Below are 15,849 nucleotides of genomic sequence, written 5' to 3'. Positions count from 1 at the left end.
TGAAACAAACTCATTTCTGGGTACAAATTCAAATTGATGAAGATAACTCATACTTAACCCTTTAAGCACCAAAGTTGCAGAATTGCGACAAGCAGCAATGTTGGATTTAATAAGCCACAGCAGCAGATGTGGTGGCAGTGATGGGCCGGTGAAAACTCCGCTGGTGATCGATTCAGCCCCGGGGGGTGTAAACCGCGGGAAATGCAGCAGGAGGGGGAGGAACCGCGGGGAAAAAAATCACTGCTAGCAGGGGGGTGGCCCAACACAGCCTCAGTGACAATAACAATGATGATGGCTGGGTTAGTTTGGGAGAAAAACAGTATTCCAAGTGGATCAGGCATTTTGATGAGCCAGTTGGATACTGTGGAGACAGGGATCTGTCAAATTCAGAACACGTTGATTTTCTGTCAGTTTTTTTGGATGAGGAATTCTGGACCCTCATTACAACTGAAACTAACCAATATGCTCACCAGTATTTAGAGAGGGAGGAACTGAAATCTAGCTCCAGATATAATGACTGGTACAATGTAACTGTCCCAGAAATGAAAGCGTTCATTCAGTTCTGCATGGGGCTTGTGGAAAAGCCTGAGATTGAGGATTATATATATATACTGTATATATATATTTTATATATATATATAATAAACAAAATAAACCAAAGAAGGGATGAGTGAAATGTGTTCATGACACTGAAGCACCAAAAATAGTGTTCTTGATTCATACGCAGTAAACATAACAAAATACCAATAAAGTAATAAATATTACATATATACATACATAGTTATATATGTCTACATAGGAATATGTATATATGTATCAAACAATAACAACACTAAGAAAATAAGACAAAAACATAAAAAACAAAATCTGCAAACGTGATGCAATCCAATATGGCAGCCACCTGATGACATCATAATATGCAAATTATGTGAGTGAATTTGTTCCTATCACAAAATTTGGCTCACACTGAAGATTTTTCTAATTTACAATATTCCTCTATCTCTAACCAGATTTAAACTACAAGCTCTTTAAATAGTGATATAAAAATTAATATTTTACTGAAAAAACTGACGCCTAAAAGGTTAAGATAAAACATCTCAATTGTACCAACGGTAATATTTTATCATATTTTGTGCCTACCCTTGCTAGCAGAAGTTCAAAATAGCATGATCTGCCCTCTTTAAAGCAATTTAGCTTTATTATAATGCAGAATTAAGTCTTCATATACAATTTAATGACCTGCTGTCTGCTTGAACAAGGCTGTAGATTCACAAGAAAAAAGAGGTTAAGTGTGTCCATCTGAAAGACAGTATTCAAAGAGCAGAATATGCGAAACTCATCTCACAGTTCACTTTGTGTGCTTGTCTAATTGCTTACATACACAGTAGATTTTTCTTACATTCCTGAAAATGTTTGGCACAGGCTGACATGGAAACAGACGCAATCAAACTCTGAACATAGTGTGACGGTGCCAACTGAAAGTCAAGGCAAATCTACTTGAAAGAGATCCAAAAATGTCTGCCTGCTTATAAAACAACCTCTCATGTAGGCGGAAAAGAGAAGGCAGCCCCGTGAAACTATAAAATAACTAGCCTTTTACTGCTCTCCCTGTCTTTCATAGCCTCTTATCTAGTGTCCTTCTCTGTCTGTGCTGTGACCTTACCCTGTGCTGATGCAGACCAAATGGAGGATTGGAAGATGAAAGGAGAGGCTGATGAGGAGGAGGGCGAAAGGGGGAACAAATAATAGGGAGAGGAAAGCGAGAAACCCAAACCGTCTGGAAGACACATTTTGTCCCATTGATGACTATAAACAGACAACAGCTGAGCTGTGAATTGCACAAAAACACTCTGTCATACAAAATCCTGTTATTGGGTGTGATGCAGAAACACGGGATGATTGTGCCCTCTGCTGGTAATTTGCCTCTTCCAAATGCTGCCCTCAAATGACCTTCTGTTCTCATAGTGTTTGCTGTTTCTCTGCTTTATTATTAGGTCTAAACACAACTTCAGAGTGTTTTGTTGAAATTTCTATTAATAAGATAAAATGAGGAAGATCTGTGATTTGAAGTTTGGCATATGTTTTGTTCTGTCTTATAACAAATGCATTATTTTAAATTGGGCATCTTCTACAGCCACATGTACAGTTTAGTCTTGTTTGGGTGACTTTTGTTCAGAAAGGTGATTTGGCTTCTCTCTGTATTGTTGCACACACTGGTGCAAGTTTTTCCCCCTAGATTTAGTGTTCTTATGAGGGTTTGTCTTTCTTTTAGTTTTCTTGGGTCATCTATCAAAGGAATGTCATAGTCAGATGTTTGTTTGTGGTATTTTGTCAGAGGAAGATGTTAGCTAGGTAAAAGGCACCGGGAGGTTTTCTCATGGAGTTCAGTTTTTGTAATCTTAAACCAGAGAACCACTTTCCCTGTTCTCCAAGTCCCTCCAATGTCATTTGGCAAACTCCAAACTGGCTGCCATGCCTTTTAACTTAAGAATTACTTGTTTTTTGCCATGCTGCAGTACTGGCAGGTAAGATGGCTTCATTTCTCTAAATGACTTCTAAAGCTTTCAAAATGTATATAACCTCAGTGACCAAAGCCTGTCTTCCATGATTAATCAGTTTTTTGGTTCAATAACCAAAGGGATACTTTTTGCCTCCAGCTTTTAATTTTTTATTTTCCAAATTTGATGAAGTTACTGTGGACAAAACTCAAGCTGCTAAAAGTGGTTCTAACCTCTTGTCCAATCTGTGTATTGCCACCATTGTTGACACTATTGAATAATGAAAGCTGGGACCAAATGCACATGTAGTTGCAAGTCTAAACCATAGCCAGCCTAATTCAGTTTGCCATTGGTAAATTCAAGTTACCTTTCATTCACTGTTAAATAGAATGAAAGCAAACACAGTTACAAATGTTTAAAGCTGCAATAGCCAGTTTGGAAAACAAATTACCATAAAGCATTTTTTGTGCCTCTTAACGAGGTTCTAACATAGTATAGGCTGCCACCACCCTATGGAACTCTCTCCCTCAACATAGTATTTGTGCTGCTTGACTTGCTGCAAAGTGAAAGAAAATACCTTCTCAATGGCCTAGTGGTAGAGTGTCTGCCCTGGGAATGGGAGATCAGAGTTCAAATCCCAGTCGGGTCATCTGACTATTGTGCATCGCCTGCAATTAGTGCAGAATAGTGCTGCTAGGTATTTGACTGGAACTAGGAAAAGGGACCACATTTCTCCAGTGCTGGTCTCCCTTCACTGGCTCCCAGTCTCATACCGGGCACAGTTAAAAATTCTGCTTTTTGTGTTTAAATTTTTCCAAGGCCTTGCCCCCACCTACTTAGCGGAGCTCTTAATAAAGCATGTTCCCTTAAGGTCATTATGGTTGACTGACCAGAAATTGCTTATCGTCCCTTGCACCTGATTTAAGACTCATGGTGATCAGGCTTTTCAAGTCCTTGCACCCTCTCTCTGGAACCAGCTCCCACTCACAATCAAACAGTCCCTATCAATGGCAGTCTTTAAGATCAGGTTGAAGACTCATTTTTATAGGATGGCTTTCTCCTAAAGCTTTTGGTTTCTGGTTTTTATTTTTTTGTTCTCAGCTTTATTTGTACAGTGTCTTTAATTAGTTGTTAGAACTGCTTTAATTAATTTTAATTTTCTTTTATCAAATTTTTATCTCATTGGCATTTTATTGTTCTCAAAAATTCTATGTTCTTATTTTGTTTTTAATGTTTTTATGACTTGCTACTTTTATCGTTGTTACTTTTCTTGTCCAGCGCCTTGGGCCCCCTTTGAGGGTGGTGGCAAGTGCTATATAAATAAAACATGATTGACTGATTGATTGATTGATTGATACCAAAGACCTTAACAATGGGACCCAATGCCTCCCAGCTTGACACTCAGCTTTAAGGTGTTGGATTGGGGGGTTAAACCACCAAATAGTTCCCAAGTGCATCCACAGCTACAGCTCACTGCTGCCCACGGGGATGGGTCAAATGCAGAGATGAATTTCACCAGTGTGTGATGAATTAATGGGACTTAACTTTAAAGACTCGCCTATTTAACCAAGCATCACATTAATCCGTTCTCATTTTGTTGATTTGTCTTGTCTGTTTGTCTCCTTATTTGTACACTGTCTTTGAGTAGTTGTTAAAAGCGCGTTATAAAACCTATGCATCATAATAATAATAATCATTATTCTTATTATTGTTATTATTATAGCTATAAATATGTTATGGAGATTCAAAAACAAAATGAAAACAATGAAGTGGTTCTCTCGCATTTGTCTAAAAACATCTGCCAATAACATGGTCTCTCCAAACCGCAGCACTCCTCTGGTTCCTTCATTTATTATGCAGTAGCTTTTTTTAGCAGCAGAACACCACTGGTGTGGGAGGTTCTTCACTGAATAATATCAGAGAAGGAGAAACAGCCGTCTGCTACCACTTAAACATTAGGGAAAAACTACCAGAGTCCCAAAAAGAAAATCACCAATTGAAGTCACGGACAACAAAAGACGTTTGGATCTAAAAAATGGCGACTGGTGTTTAGCGCTCTCTTGTTTCCTCTGTTATAGTGGGTTTCTGGTTCCGACACAAGCGTCTGAGGGAAAATACCTTAGGGGAGGGATGAGTGTTGTGCTACCGTGATGTGCTAAAAACTTAACTTGTTCTGTAGATTTGCTATATCAGCTTTAAACTAAAGCCTGAAAATGTTTGTAAATGTTTGGATAAAGGGTTAATCATTAAAGTTTACCTTCAGTTTATTTCAAATGAAGCCATCACCTCACCACCTTTCCCCCATTCACCTACAATGGTTCAAACCTTTGCTTTTTTTTTTTTGCAGAGTTCCCTGTCCATCGCTTTGCTCTCTTTTTGACACACTGTAGTTAATGCAGGTTTTCAGAAGATGCCACTACTGGCAAAAATTCAAAACCAATATAAAAAGCTTCTTCTTCTTATTTGCTATCATCTACTTTTACCTGCTATCTTCTAGTCAAATCCAGCTTATCCGTGGTGTGCTCTAGAATGTTTAGGACCAGTTGTTTGCCAGTAACAAACTGGTCTAATGAAACCAAGAGTGATTCCAGCTGTTTTATAGAGCTCTTACTATTAGATGCCATGGTTTTTTTCCATGGCCATCTGAGAAATCCATCACAGCTCAAAAAATGTGTGACATTCAAAGATTTGGTCATTGGCCTGGACTTGAATATTAGCCATCAAGGGCTTTAAATCTCTCTTTAGTATGAACACAGACCCCCCCCCCCCCCACACACACACACACACACATACACACACGTAATTTCCTTCCCATAGTTGAATCTCTGCCATCCTTTCTTGTCAGCACATGTTTGTGTGCATCTGTTGGACCATCCCAATTGATATTCTTCATGGTCAGTATGGGAACTGGGCCACAGAACAGAGTCCAACTCTACACCAGTCTCTCTAGCCCCGCTGCCAAGACCTGTAAGCACATCACCCGGAAGGAACACAATCCGTGTTGTGTTAGGAGGATGATGAAAGAGAGAATAGAAAGAACATTAAAGGATCTCTCTAGAAGAGAGAAAGAAATTACTAAATGGAGGCGAGGAGATAAGGTATTGATTTCTGTGTTTGTGCGGAACTCTTCCAAACTCGTGTTGAAAACTCCAGATTGGAGGTTCTTGTTTGCTTTTGTGTCACAGCCAGAAACGACAGCTCCGTGGAGACAGGTCCGGGATGAACATGCAGTATGTTCTGATTTGTCAATGCTAAACACAAAGCAGATGAGGAATATGTGGGCCTAACCTCACCGAACCACGATGTGTTGGAGTCAGACGGCTGGCCTGTGGCCTGGGCTGCTCACTTGTCCTCTTTTTCTCTCTGCAGAATGCTGTTTCTTGTGTGTAAGTGGTTGTTATGATGCCTGTGATTCACTGTGTTCTGGGAGGGTAAAAAATTAGATGAGAAGATACAAACAGGATGTTTTATGACCAATCTTTAGTGTAAGTGGGATGTACGTAAACATTCCAGGATTTAGAGATCTTTTGGTGGATTTTGTTTCAAAGCGGTAGTGGTCTGTTTTTTGTTCTGGTTGTGCTCTGCATTCCGGTCTGGAGATAAAGGGCCAAAGATCGGAGAACACTTGAAGTCCTGTGTGGTTTGTGAGTCAGCATTTTGCAATATTGCAGAGGAGGGTACCCCCACTCATGTTTTCTTTTGTCTTTAAGGGTAAAGGATGCTGACTTTGTGAATAAGAGGGAGCAGATGTTTTAATGTGAGTCAACTGCTGGGATTAAGCCATGCTTTGTTATCAATGAGTGTGCTTGGGGTTTGGTTTGGGTTTCACCTGACTCAGATAGAATCATGGGCATAGACACGGGCAGAGAATTTGACAGGTTTTTGAATCTAAACCGAAACGAACAAAGGAAAATAAGTGCTTCCAAATCTTAATCTGCTCCAGTTTTGTAACACTAATCCATACTAAATGTTTAATGAGGAAAAAGCAAAGTAAAATCACATCACATATCTTTCTGAATGTTATTGAGACTATTAAAACTAGTAATTATTTCAGAGGGAGTGACTTAAATGGAGATGGGACTTAACCCAAATTTGCTCTTACTCGAGCTTAAAGGTTTATTGTTGCAGTAAAAAGGAGCGCACTAGATAGATGCGATGTGATCATTCCAAATCTCAGCCCAGCTACCTGCTCATTAAGATTAAAGATGCCGAAACTTGAGCCACAGCCGTTGGATTCTTGGCCAGTGTTAATCAAAGGCGCCCAGTTTGTTTGAATTCTCATCAAGAGCATTTTTGTTCAGGTTTGAGCTGAGGTCGGCCATGAGTCATTTGGACTTTATTTTGTAATGAGTTTATCTTGTTTATGATTTTTTTTTATTGGGAACTGCAAGAACTGAAAACAAGATGTATCAGATGAGTCTTGTCAGAAAAGTGACATCTGATTTAAGAAACGTCTTGGCTGCCATTATTGTGCATTTGCAAATTCCGACTCCGTATAAAATAAAGTGACTTGCGGTGAAGAGTGTTTTGTGTTGTGTGATATTTTGTTAGTTGGGTTTTACAACCTGTGTATATCATCTCCTTTGGCCCCATTGAATCAAACAGGATAATTGGAAACACGATAAAGTCAACGTCTTAAATCAAGAAATTTACTGACGCTGTAAAAATGCCTTAGTCAATTAAGCGCACCAAGTTTTTATTAGTGCTAGAGTACAGAGAAAGTCTTCAATAGAGCATTTTTTAAAATTTCTTTAGCTTTTTGACTGGCTGTTAATTTTGTCATCAGTCCCTTTTTGATTTGCAGGCCAGGATCAGGAATCGAGCCAAACGTGTTTTTGTTTTCAAACCTCTGTGAGCCCAGTCTCACTGTGCCTCACAGTGAGCTAGTGGGAGTTGCAAAGCAGCAAAGGATGTAAGGGAGCGTTTGATTGGTTGCAGGTGTTGAGCTGCGGTATAAAAACAGTGTCACAGAGGGGGTGGAGATGGGAAGTGTTCAGGTCACAAGTTCATTTAAAAACAAGCCCGTATTTCAAAGATTCGTGTAGAAAACAGATGCATTAGTGCACTGACCATTTAACAAGTGAACGACTACCATTCCTTTAGTATCCCTTAGAGAAAAAAGGTTTTTGTCTGCAGTTTTACTTTAACTTCTGTAATTCTTGATCATTTTCCATTCAGTCACTCAGTGTTATGAGCTGACGCCCAGCTACAGTGAGACAAGCTCTCGGCTTCAGGGGTAAAATAAAAGACACAAGCAACTTGGAGCTTTAATGACTGCAGTGAGGCATATTAAAAGCAGTCCGCTCATTTTCCCATCCCACACAGAACAAGCTCTTAGAGGGCTGTGGTGTAAATGTGAATCTTCACAGCCAAGCAGCCGACGAGCTTTCGTCTCCCAACTCCTGCGCATGGACCCCAGCTACCCACCCAGATCTAATGTTTCGGCTTTGACATCTGTCTGCGATTGGCCATGGCAGATGTTGTTGATGGCTATTGAGCTGAGAGGAAGTTTCAGCCACTCCAAAATCCCAATTTTTTTTTTCACAATTCCCCCCCCCCCCATTATTTTTTTTTTTGGATGATCTAACAGAGGAGGTTGTATTCCTTTGAGCTGCTTATAACTTAAAGTGTGCATAAATTGTGTTTTTATCTAAATGAGGAATCAAGTTCCAGTTTAAATTAAGCCAGGGAAGCTACCCTGGCACAATTCCACACATGCACACACCCAACAAGGGACCGAAGCTTATTCCAATTGGGTTTTGTTGAGTTTAAACAAGATCCAATTTTCTTTAAAATCGATGTAAGCTTGCACCATTTTGTGCAGAGAAGAAGCTGATTGTTGTGCTGCTCTGAGACCGTGACTAAGTATAAAGAAGGGAAATTCAGACTCCTACTTCTGAACAACCTTCCTGAGAGTTCTCATGATTCAAGTTTACTACTTTCACCAGAAGTGAAAGAATAAGTGTCTTTTTAATCCTTGCTGACAAGCAGAGATTGAAACATAATTAAGACCCATGTATCTTTGGTGTGTAATTTTCCTTCAGTTTTTGAAATTTTATTTAATTAGTTTTCTTTTGTTTGTTTTTTTATTGCTGTATACCTTGAGATTCATGGAGCTTCTTTTGAAACCCTAACAGTGCCCAAAGAACAATTATTTTTTAGTATTTTGTCTCCACTACTTTGCAGTGATATAATGGGCTCGACACACGGGAGACGACATCGCCTCTCCTCCATTCATTTTCAATGAGACATGCGCGTCAAAGTGATAATCGCGGGTCTCCCTCCTTCTAAGTGAAACGCTAAAAGCGTGCGTGTCGTGCACAGGCGACCCAGCGACGTGATCCCAGCAAGTTGAAATATTTTCAACTTTTCATCGCTGTCGCTCGGACGAGGACCAATCAACGGAGGTTTCATTCACTGACCAATGAGCGGACAGGATGCTCCGTACACCTCCGAGCAAACATGGAGGAGAAGTTTATACTTGCTGTGACAGATTTCCCAGAACTGCACAATATTTCTACCAAAGAATATAGAGATATTCACAAAAAGGCCGCGGCATGGGAAATTGTTGGTGCCAGAATTAACACATGTCCCTCATTAAATGATGGCATTCTCTGTTTCTTTCTCTGGTTTGTAATATGGGATGAACCCATTCTCGTTTTTTTTTAATATAGTAAAATCAGAAGTAAGATTTCACATAACTCTAGCAGCACCTTGTGAAACATCATATCTACAGCTTTTTTTTTAAACTCTGAACCGCTTAAATAACCTTAATTCCCTCTAACCTGACACAGCCAAACAAAACAACGGAAGATTCGATTTCGTCATGGAACAGAACGCGCCGACGGCTTTGCCGCTGGCCGCGGGTCGTGTGTCAGGTAATAAAAGCGATAGTGACGAAATACGCTGATCGCGGTCGTTTGTCGCCTCCCGTGTGTCGAGCCCATAATAAGTATCATAATTAGTACCTTTGCTTTCCTGTTTTGTTTATTGCATGATGATGTCCAAGCATCTCATCCCTGAATAGTTTAGAATAACAGTGAAGCTCTTGGGATACTATGCAGTTTTGGCTTGCTTTTAGCATCCCCTATTGTCTGTTTGTGAAACCAAAAGTGAAACTTACCTCCTTGCTGTATGTTTGTCATTTTACCACCTTAATCTAACAGCTGAAATGTCTCCCCAGCCTTAATCAGTGTCTACAGGAGTGATTCATCACTAAATCTAACAAATCAGCTCTGTTCACGATCTAAAATATGCAGGTAACGTGCTGGAACCAGACCGCAGTATGTCAGCTCTACTTCACTATGTCCACAACTCTGAAGTTGCAAGTGCGATATTCTGGCCACAGAGGATGGTGAGGGTCTGAGTGATGTTTCATGAACCCAGTTAAGAGTCATTTTAGCACATAATGGCTCAAGGAAATGGTTTAAAAATATGAAAAAGTTGCACAGTATCCCTTTAAGATCTGCTGATAGGACCGGGTTTGACAAATTCAGCCCACTGCATTTAATGCATCTGGCTACATTTAAAGTGAGTATCCTAATGAAATACTATAATATAATTAAAGCAAAATTTAAAAGTTTCCTTGTGTCAGATGAATTTTATGCTCCAAGAAGAATCCTGCCTTACCTTGTTATTCAATGTATTTGTTTCCATAATCAGTTTGTTGTTGATGAAACCTAATCTACAAGCAGAATCCTTTTGGGCTCGTTAAACCATTTCTTGATAGAAGATTATAATTATTTCTGCATCATTGCCAACGAGCCTAATGATGATTGTATCCTATTAGCACAATGAGAGGTAATTATCATCAGTCCTCACAAAATCACCTAATTGTGTTCAATAGTCTTTTATATGAACTTTCAGTCTAATCATACCATCAAAAACCAACCATGCAATGTTTTTCTAAAACCAAAACGTACTTGGAAATGCTATATTTTTATGAAGGTGTTTGAAGCCTCTTTTATTATTGTTTTCATGCAAGTCCTGTTTTTATGCCAAGTTTGACAGCCTCACACCCAAAGAGTGCAGGCAAGCTGTTCTGTCTAAGAAAGTCGTGGGACAGGATGCGGAGCTGAGAAGTTCCTGTGTAATCGCTGCGTAGATCTCACAAACCGTTCCAACTCTAAATGCTTTAGTGAACCTCTGTGTGCTGCTCCGTGCAGCTGAGAATGCAAACTGCTCTCAAATGGAGGGTGAGACTCTAATTGAGTGAGACAAGAGTTTACAGTCTTGAATGTCAACCATAGCGTCCCTTAAACCCTCATAATCGTACACTTAGATACACTATTTGGACTCCCCGAATCGTCATGCCGGAGTTTGCCCTCATGAAGATGAATTGTGGAGAGACGAGGACTTGGCCCAGTTTGTGTTTATTGCTTAACAGTTTGACAGAGTGAAGATAACGGTGCATCTCCATGGATGTCTCTTGTAAAGAAACTTTTCAGCATCTGGTTTTGCAGTTTTCTCTTTGCCAATGAGTTGTCTGATTGAGTACTTCTTAAATGGTTTAAGTTTTTAAGAGATGATGATGATGTCAGGATTGCAGTTCCTTCCTGGGAAATACATAGCTTCCCTTCATTGCTGAGATATAGATCAATGCTATTAATCTCTGTTGACAAATTATGCATATTTGTGCAGTTGAAAACTGTTAAAGTAGGTGGGCGAATCCAGATAGTCTGTGTGCAGCTGTTTCTGTGTTAATGCAAAACTAAGCGGCTGCTGGCAGACACAAGTGGTATTGATATCCTCTTCTAACTCTTGGAAGGAAAGCAAATAAAAGTATTTCTCAACATGGTGAATTATTCCTCAGCCATCAGATTACTGTTTACTCCAATTCTCCAGGGTAATCAATTGTATTTTATGGGTCACCAAACTCTGATTTATCAGACCAAGTTGCAATAGTTCTTGGTTTATCGGCAGCCCGACCCAGTCACACCTCCATCTGATCTGATCCTGAAGCATCCTTGTTTGTGTGATCCCATGAGTCGAACATCTTACAGTAATGGCTTCCAACAGGCATAGTAGGGTTGGCACCTTATGATGATGATGAGGCAGCAGAATTTGTGGTGATGCTGACGAACTTCTTCTTTCCATCAGCCGTGAACACAAAAGTGACGTATTATCCACAAGCTCACCTAACCGCGAGCAATTCTGATGCGAGAATGGGAGTAAAAAGGATTTCACACAGCTGATCCAATGAGGTCACAAAATTGCGTGATTTCAGAAGTCCACACAAAAAAAAAAGCAAGGAGAAAGACCGCTGCGTGTCTCCAAAAGGGGCTGTATTTATCGTCAACTCTAGTTACATCAGCTACGGGGGTTTTAACAGGAAATGACGTACCTGCATGTGACTTTAATTGTGAAAGTTATCAGATGTTTTACGTTGCTTTTGTTTTTGACTTCCTGTCTGGCACAATCTAAACGGCGGAGTTTGATGTGTTTTTGAAGCTGAACACATTAAAAAATAGACTGAAAACGTAATGCGTAACGCATCTGGGTATGCGGGTAATCGCGTCCAAAACGTTACACTCTGCAGCCGGTGGAAAGGAACTCATTCACTATAACGCCATCTAATTGCCGCATAGTACGTTTCGCGGCTGTTTCGCAACACTTTGTAGTTGCAGTGGAAAGAAGGGTTGAAGCCTGATTTATGCTTCTCCGTCTGCGTCAGTGTGGAGACACGCAACGCCATTATCCGTCCTTGCGTAGGGCTCCGGCAGGCACGCAAATACATACAGAGTCGAGCCCACTTTTTTAAACATCCGTCGAACGAGACGGATTACGCAAGCTTGTGATTGGTCAGGACGCCGCTGTTGCAAAGAAAGCTGAGGATAACTAGCGGCAGACACGGAGAAGCTTGAAGAATACCTCGCGAAAAAACTCTAAAAATATGAACATCTAATTTTCCCGTGACTGGAGGAGTGAAAAGATGCGCAGCAAGCGTTTTATTTGTGGACGGCAATGACAGGAAACGTGGGTTTAGAGGTGGGGAGCGCATGAAGAGATGGGAGAATGAGAGACAAATTTGTCCGTGTTAAAAGTCTCTTATATACACAAAAAACACAATATAAACACACGATCTTGGACCGATACATGACAGGATACCACAGAACAGCGCTACGCCCTCTGTTGTCCTGCCAGCATTGCTTTGCAACGCTCTCCAGGAGACGGAGAAGTATGAGAGCAAAACGCTTCCATCAATCCGTGCGTGTCTGTCCCTTGCGGAGCTGACGGAGAAGCATAAACCAGGCTTAAATGTCGCCTTGGTGGATTCAAACTGAACCTTTGGGGCCCATCATCAATGCAAAGCTTTGTTTGGAGAAGAAGCTGTGGGACAGTGTGGGACCCTGGGATTAGGGCACCAAACATCACTTTGTGGGGTTTGGGATCATTTCCACGGATTTGAATATTCACCCCTTCAACTTTTTATTGTCTGGCGAGCATGTCCTGGAGAGCTCCAGAACAGAGCACAGCTGGAACAAAACAGCAGCAACAGAGACCTTGCATAACAAAATACATATGAAAACCTGAAAGACACAAGATGTTAGAGAAGATTTGTGTTTTTAGTTCAAAGCCACGAAAAAATATAAATGAAACCATTTTGTTAGCAGCGAAACCCGTCATGGTGAAACCTATTGTTGTGAAGCTCTAGGCCACACTGGAGGTCTGCAGTGCTGTCTCTGGCCTCTCTCTAACTAAAACGAACATGCAACGACACAGAGATGAGTGAATATTTCCCTCTATCTGTCTTTCTGTGTGTTCGTGCTGACAGGATGATTGCGTGCTAATTTGTGCGTCTGTTGTCACATAGAAGTTATGCATTTTAAATGAACAGCAGTGCTTTGCCAATCTCACAGCATCTCTGTGCATTTTTTTGTGTCCATCTTTAAGAATTGCTAAAAAGAAACGATAGGAATGTCTGATAATAATCCTGCTGCACACCACAGCTCTGTAATTAGTGCATCTTATCCACGGGACTGCAGCGTTTCTTGCCTAGATTTAACAATGTAACAATGTGTGAGATTAAGATCCCCCACCAAAGTCTAACCATCCTCAGCCAGTTTGGTCTCATTTTAAAAGTAATTTTCTCTAACCCTAAAATGACACTAAATGCCATATTGTGCTTAGGAACCCTGAAAAATAGCTCCTTTCTGGGAACATCTGTCATCCCGAGGGAGCTTGATGTAGGAATGCTGCTCCTCCACAAAAAAAAAAAAAGAAAAAAAAAGAGTGCGCTGAGGTGGTTTGAGCTTCTGACAAGCTTGCCTCCTGTTGGCTTTTCTCTGGAGGTTTTTCAGGCACATCTCACTGAGAGGAGGCCTAAAGGCAGACCCAGAACTCGCTAAAGGGTTAGGGTTATGGTTCTTATGAGACCTGGGAATGCCATGGAATTTCCCAGGAGTAGCTGGATTTCAGATTCCCTTCCTGGATAATCATGATCTGACCTTGGATAAGCAGGATAAGCAGAGGAAAACTGATGCGCAAGTACATATTCTGGAAAATAAGAAAAAAAGAATCACCACGTTTATCTTGAATTACAGCGGACTAGCTGTGGTGGTGTTTTGACACGTTTTACTGAAAGTGACCGTGTGTATTTTTCCTGGCGATAGGGGGCAGTAGATACCTAAATCATTGCAAGCAAGCAATTTTTTTGTGTGTTGGAGTAAGAACCTTACCAATAGATGCCCATTAGGGTCAAAAGGCCACGGGAGTGCAAATTTTAGCAAAATAACAAGCACATCAAGCTCCTTTTCATCACTGGCAACAAGTGAAGAGGTAAATGTGTAAAACAACGAAATTTAAGAATGACCAACGTTTTGTAACCCTTTGTTACAAATCAGTAAATGCATTTTGTCCTCATGGGCTCCTGTAGAAGGAAATTTAGACCCGATCCCATGTATTTTAGACCTGATTTTATGGTTATTTGTTACAAATCTGCCAATATTTTTCAACAATTGGGCTTCATTTAATTCATTTTCAACAATATTTTGTTGGATATTTCCAGAAATTAGTGGTAAAAATGACACATTGTTTCTTTAATGTCTTAGCATTTCATGGAGATGCAGTCCTTTTTTGTCAATGATGGCAGAGTTTGACCCATATGAGAAAACTTCTCCTGCTTATCCTGACGACTCTCTGCGAGGGTCAGATCTGGACTCTGTGATGGTCGGTCCATGTGTGAAACTAATGTCTTGTGCTCTTATTCAATATTAACCCAATAAATCCTGGCATTGTCTTGTCATGTGTGATAGTACCTCAAACATATAACCTGGTTGATTAAAATCACTGTTCAATGAAAAACCGTAGAATACTTGAAATATGATTGGTCACTCTCTGTCTAAATCATAGACTGTGTACATATTATGGATGTCACCCTTATGTTTCTAAACAGCCGACTTGAAGCCCAGTGGGCGGTTCTCACCACCGCCGGCCTTTGAAGTGGTCAAGGGATTCAAATCAACAGCTCTCTGGCATTGTTTTTTCTTCTTTTGTTCTCCCTGAAAATATCAAATGTCTCATTTAATTTTCCCTTTAAGTGAAGCAGTAAGGGCCATGCATCTTGTCACTCCCAGAAAATACAAGAATGATGTTGATATCAGGGCTGTGAGGATTGGGGCGAATGATTGACACCCACAAAACTCTGAGCCGATGTAGCTAGGAGCTAACTGAGCTAACCTGGAGCTAATAGAAGAAAATGGTTGCTAACTATTGTTCAGAAGAAATATAGTTAATAGCATCTTTCTTTGATTTTGACACCGTTCTAGTCTTTTTATATTGGCCAGAAATTTGAATGAGTTTAATTTTTGTTTTGTGAGTCTTTGATGCCACTTTTTAAATTAGAGTTCATTTTGATGTGAAACAACACAGACCTGGAAGACTGTTGCAACCTAGTAAAATGGCAAAACCTACATCCAAAAGCATGGTCGCATGGACTCAGAAACCATTAATTGCATTTGATGAGAAAAAGCCAAACTAATCGACGGTTCTGCTCTCTTACTGACCGTTCCAGGTGCTGCGTGGAGCTCAGTTGATAGCTGTAGCATCAGCTGATGGCGCAGCCGCAGCGGTGGAAGGCTCATCCCTCCCACCTGACATCCAGGTGCAGTACGTCCAACTAGCTCCTGTTGCAGACCATGCATCATCTGTTCAGGTAAACCAAAACCACAAACCAGAACAAACTGTTTCAGGCACCTATTACCACATTAAGTTTGCGGCAGAAAGGCACTTAAAATACCAAAGATCAAACAGACCTCTGCTTATGTAATGCTTGTTTTCAGACAGCTCATAAAAACTGCTGTCTTACTTACCTCTTGTTCTTCACTGATGGTAAATATTCAATTTGAGTTGT

The 15,849-nt window shown here is 40.5% G+C and overlaps 1 protein-coding gene across 3 annotated transcripts in view; it reads left to right on the top strand.

Moving 5' to 3' along the window:
- Nucleotides 1-15,849, top strand: part of banp (BTG3 associated nuclear protein) — a 44,027-nt gene that overhangs the window by 19,157 nt on the left and 9,021 nt on the right. For all 3 annotated transcript variants that reach the window (XM_015964794.3, XM_015964792.3, XM_054733201.2), the window contains one exon: nucleotides 15,511-15,651. In XM_015964794.3, the coding sequence (XP_015820280.1) occupies nucleotides 15,511-15,651 (141 nt within the window). The remainder of the gene's footprint in view (nucleotides 1-15,510; nucleotides 15,652-15,849) is intronic.

This window comes from Nothobranchius furzeri, chromosome 4, assembly GCF_043380555.1.
Source record: "Nothobranchius furzeri strain GRZ-AD chromosome 4, NfurGRZ-RIMD1, whole genome shotgun sequence".
NCBI classification, from domain to species: domain Eukaryota; kingdom Metazoa; phylum Chordata; class Actinopteri; order Cyprinodontiformes; family Nothobranchiidae; genus Nothobranchius; species Nothobranchius furzeri.
Note: the sequence above shows the minus strand (reverse complement) of the source record. Positions and strands in the feature narration are given on the sequence as shown.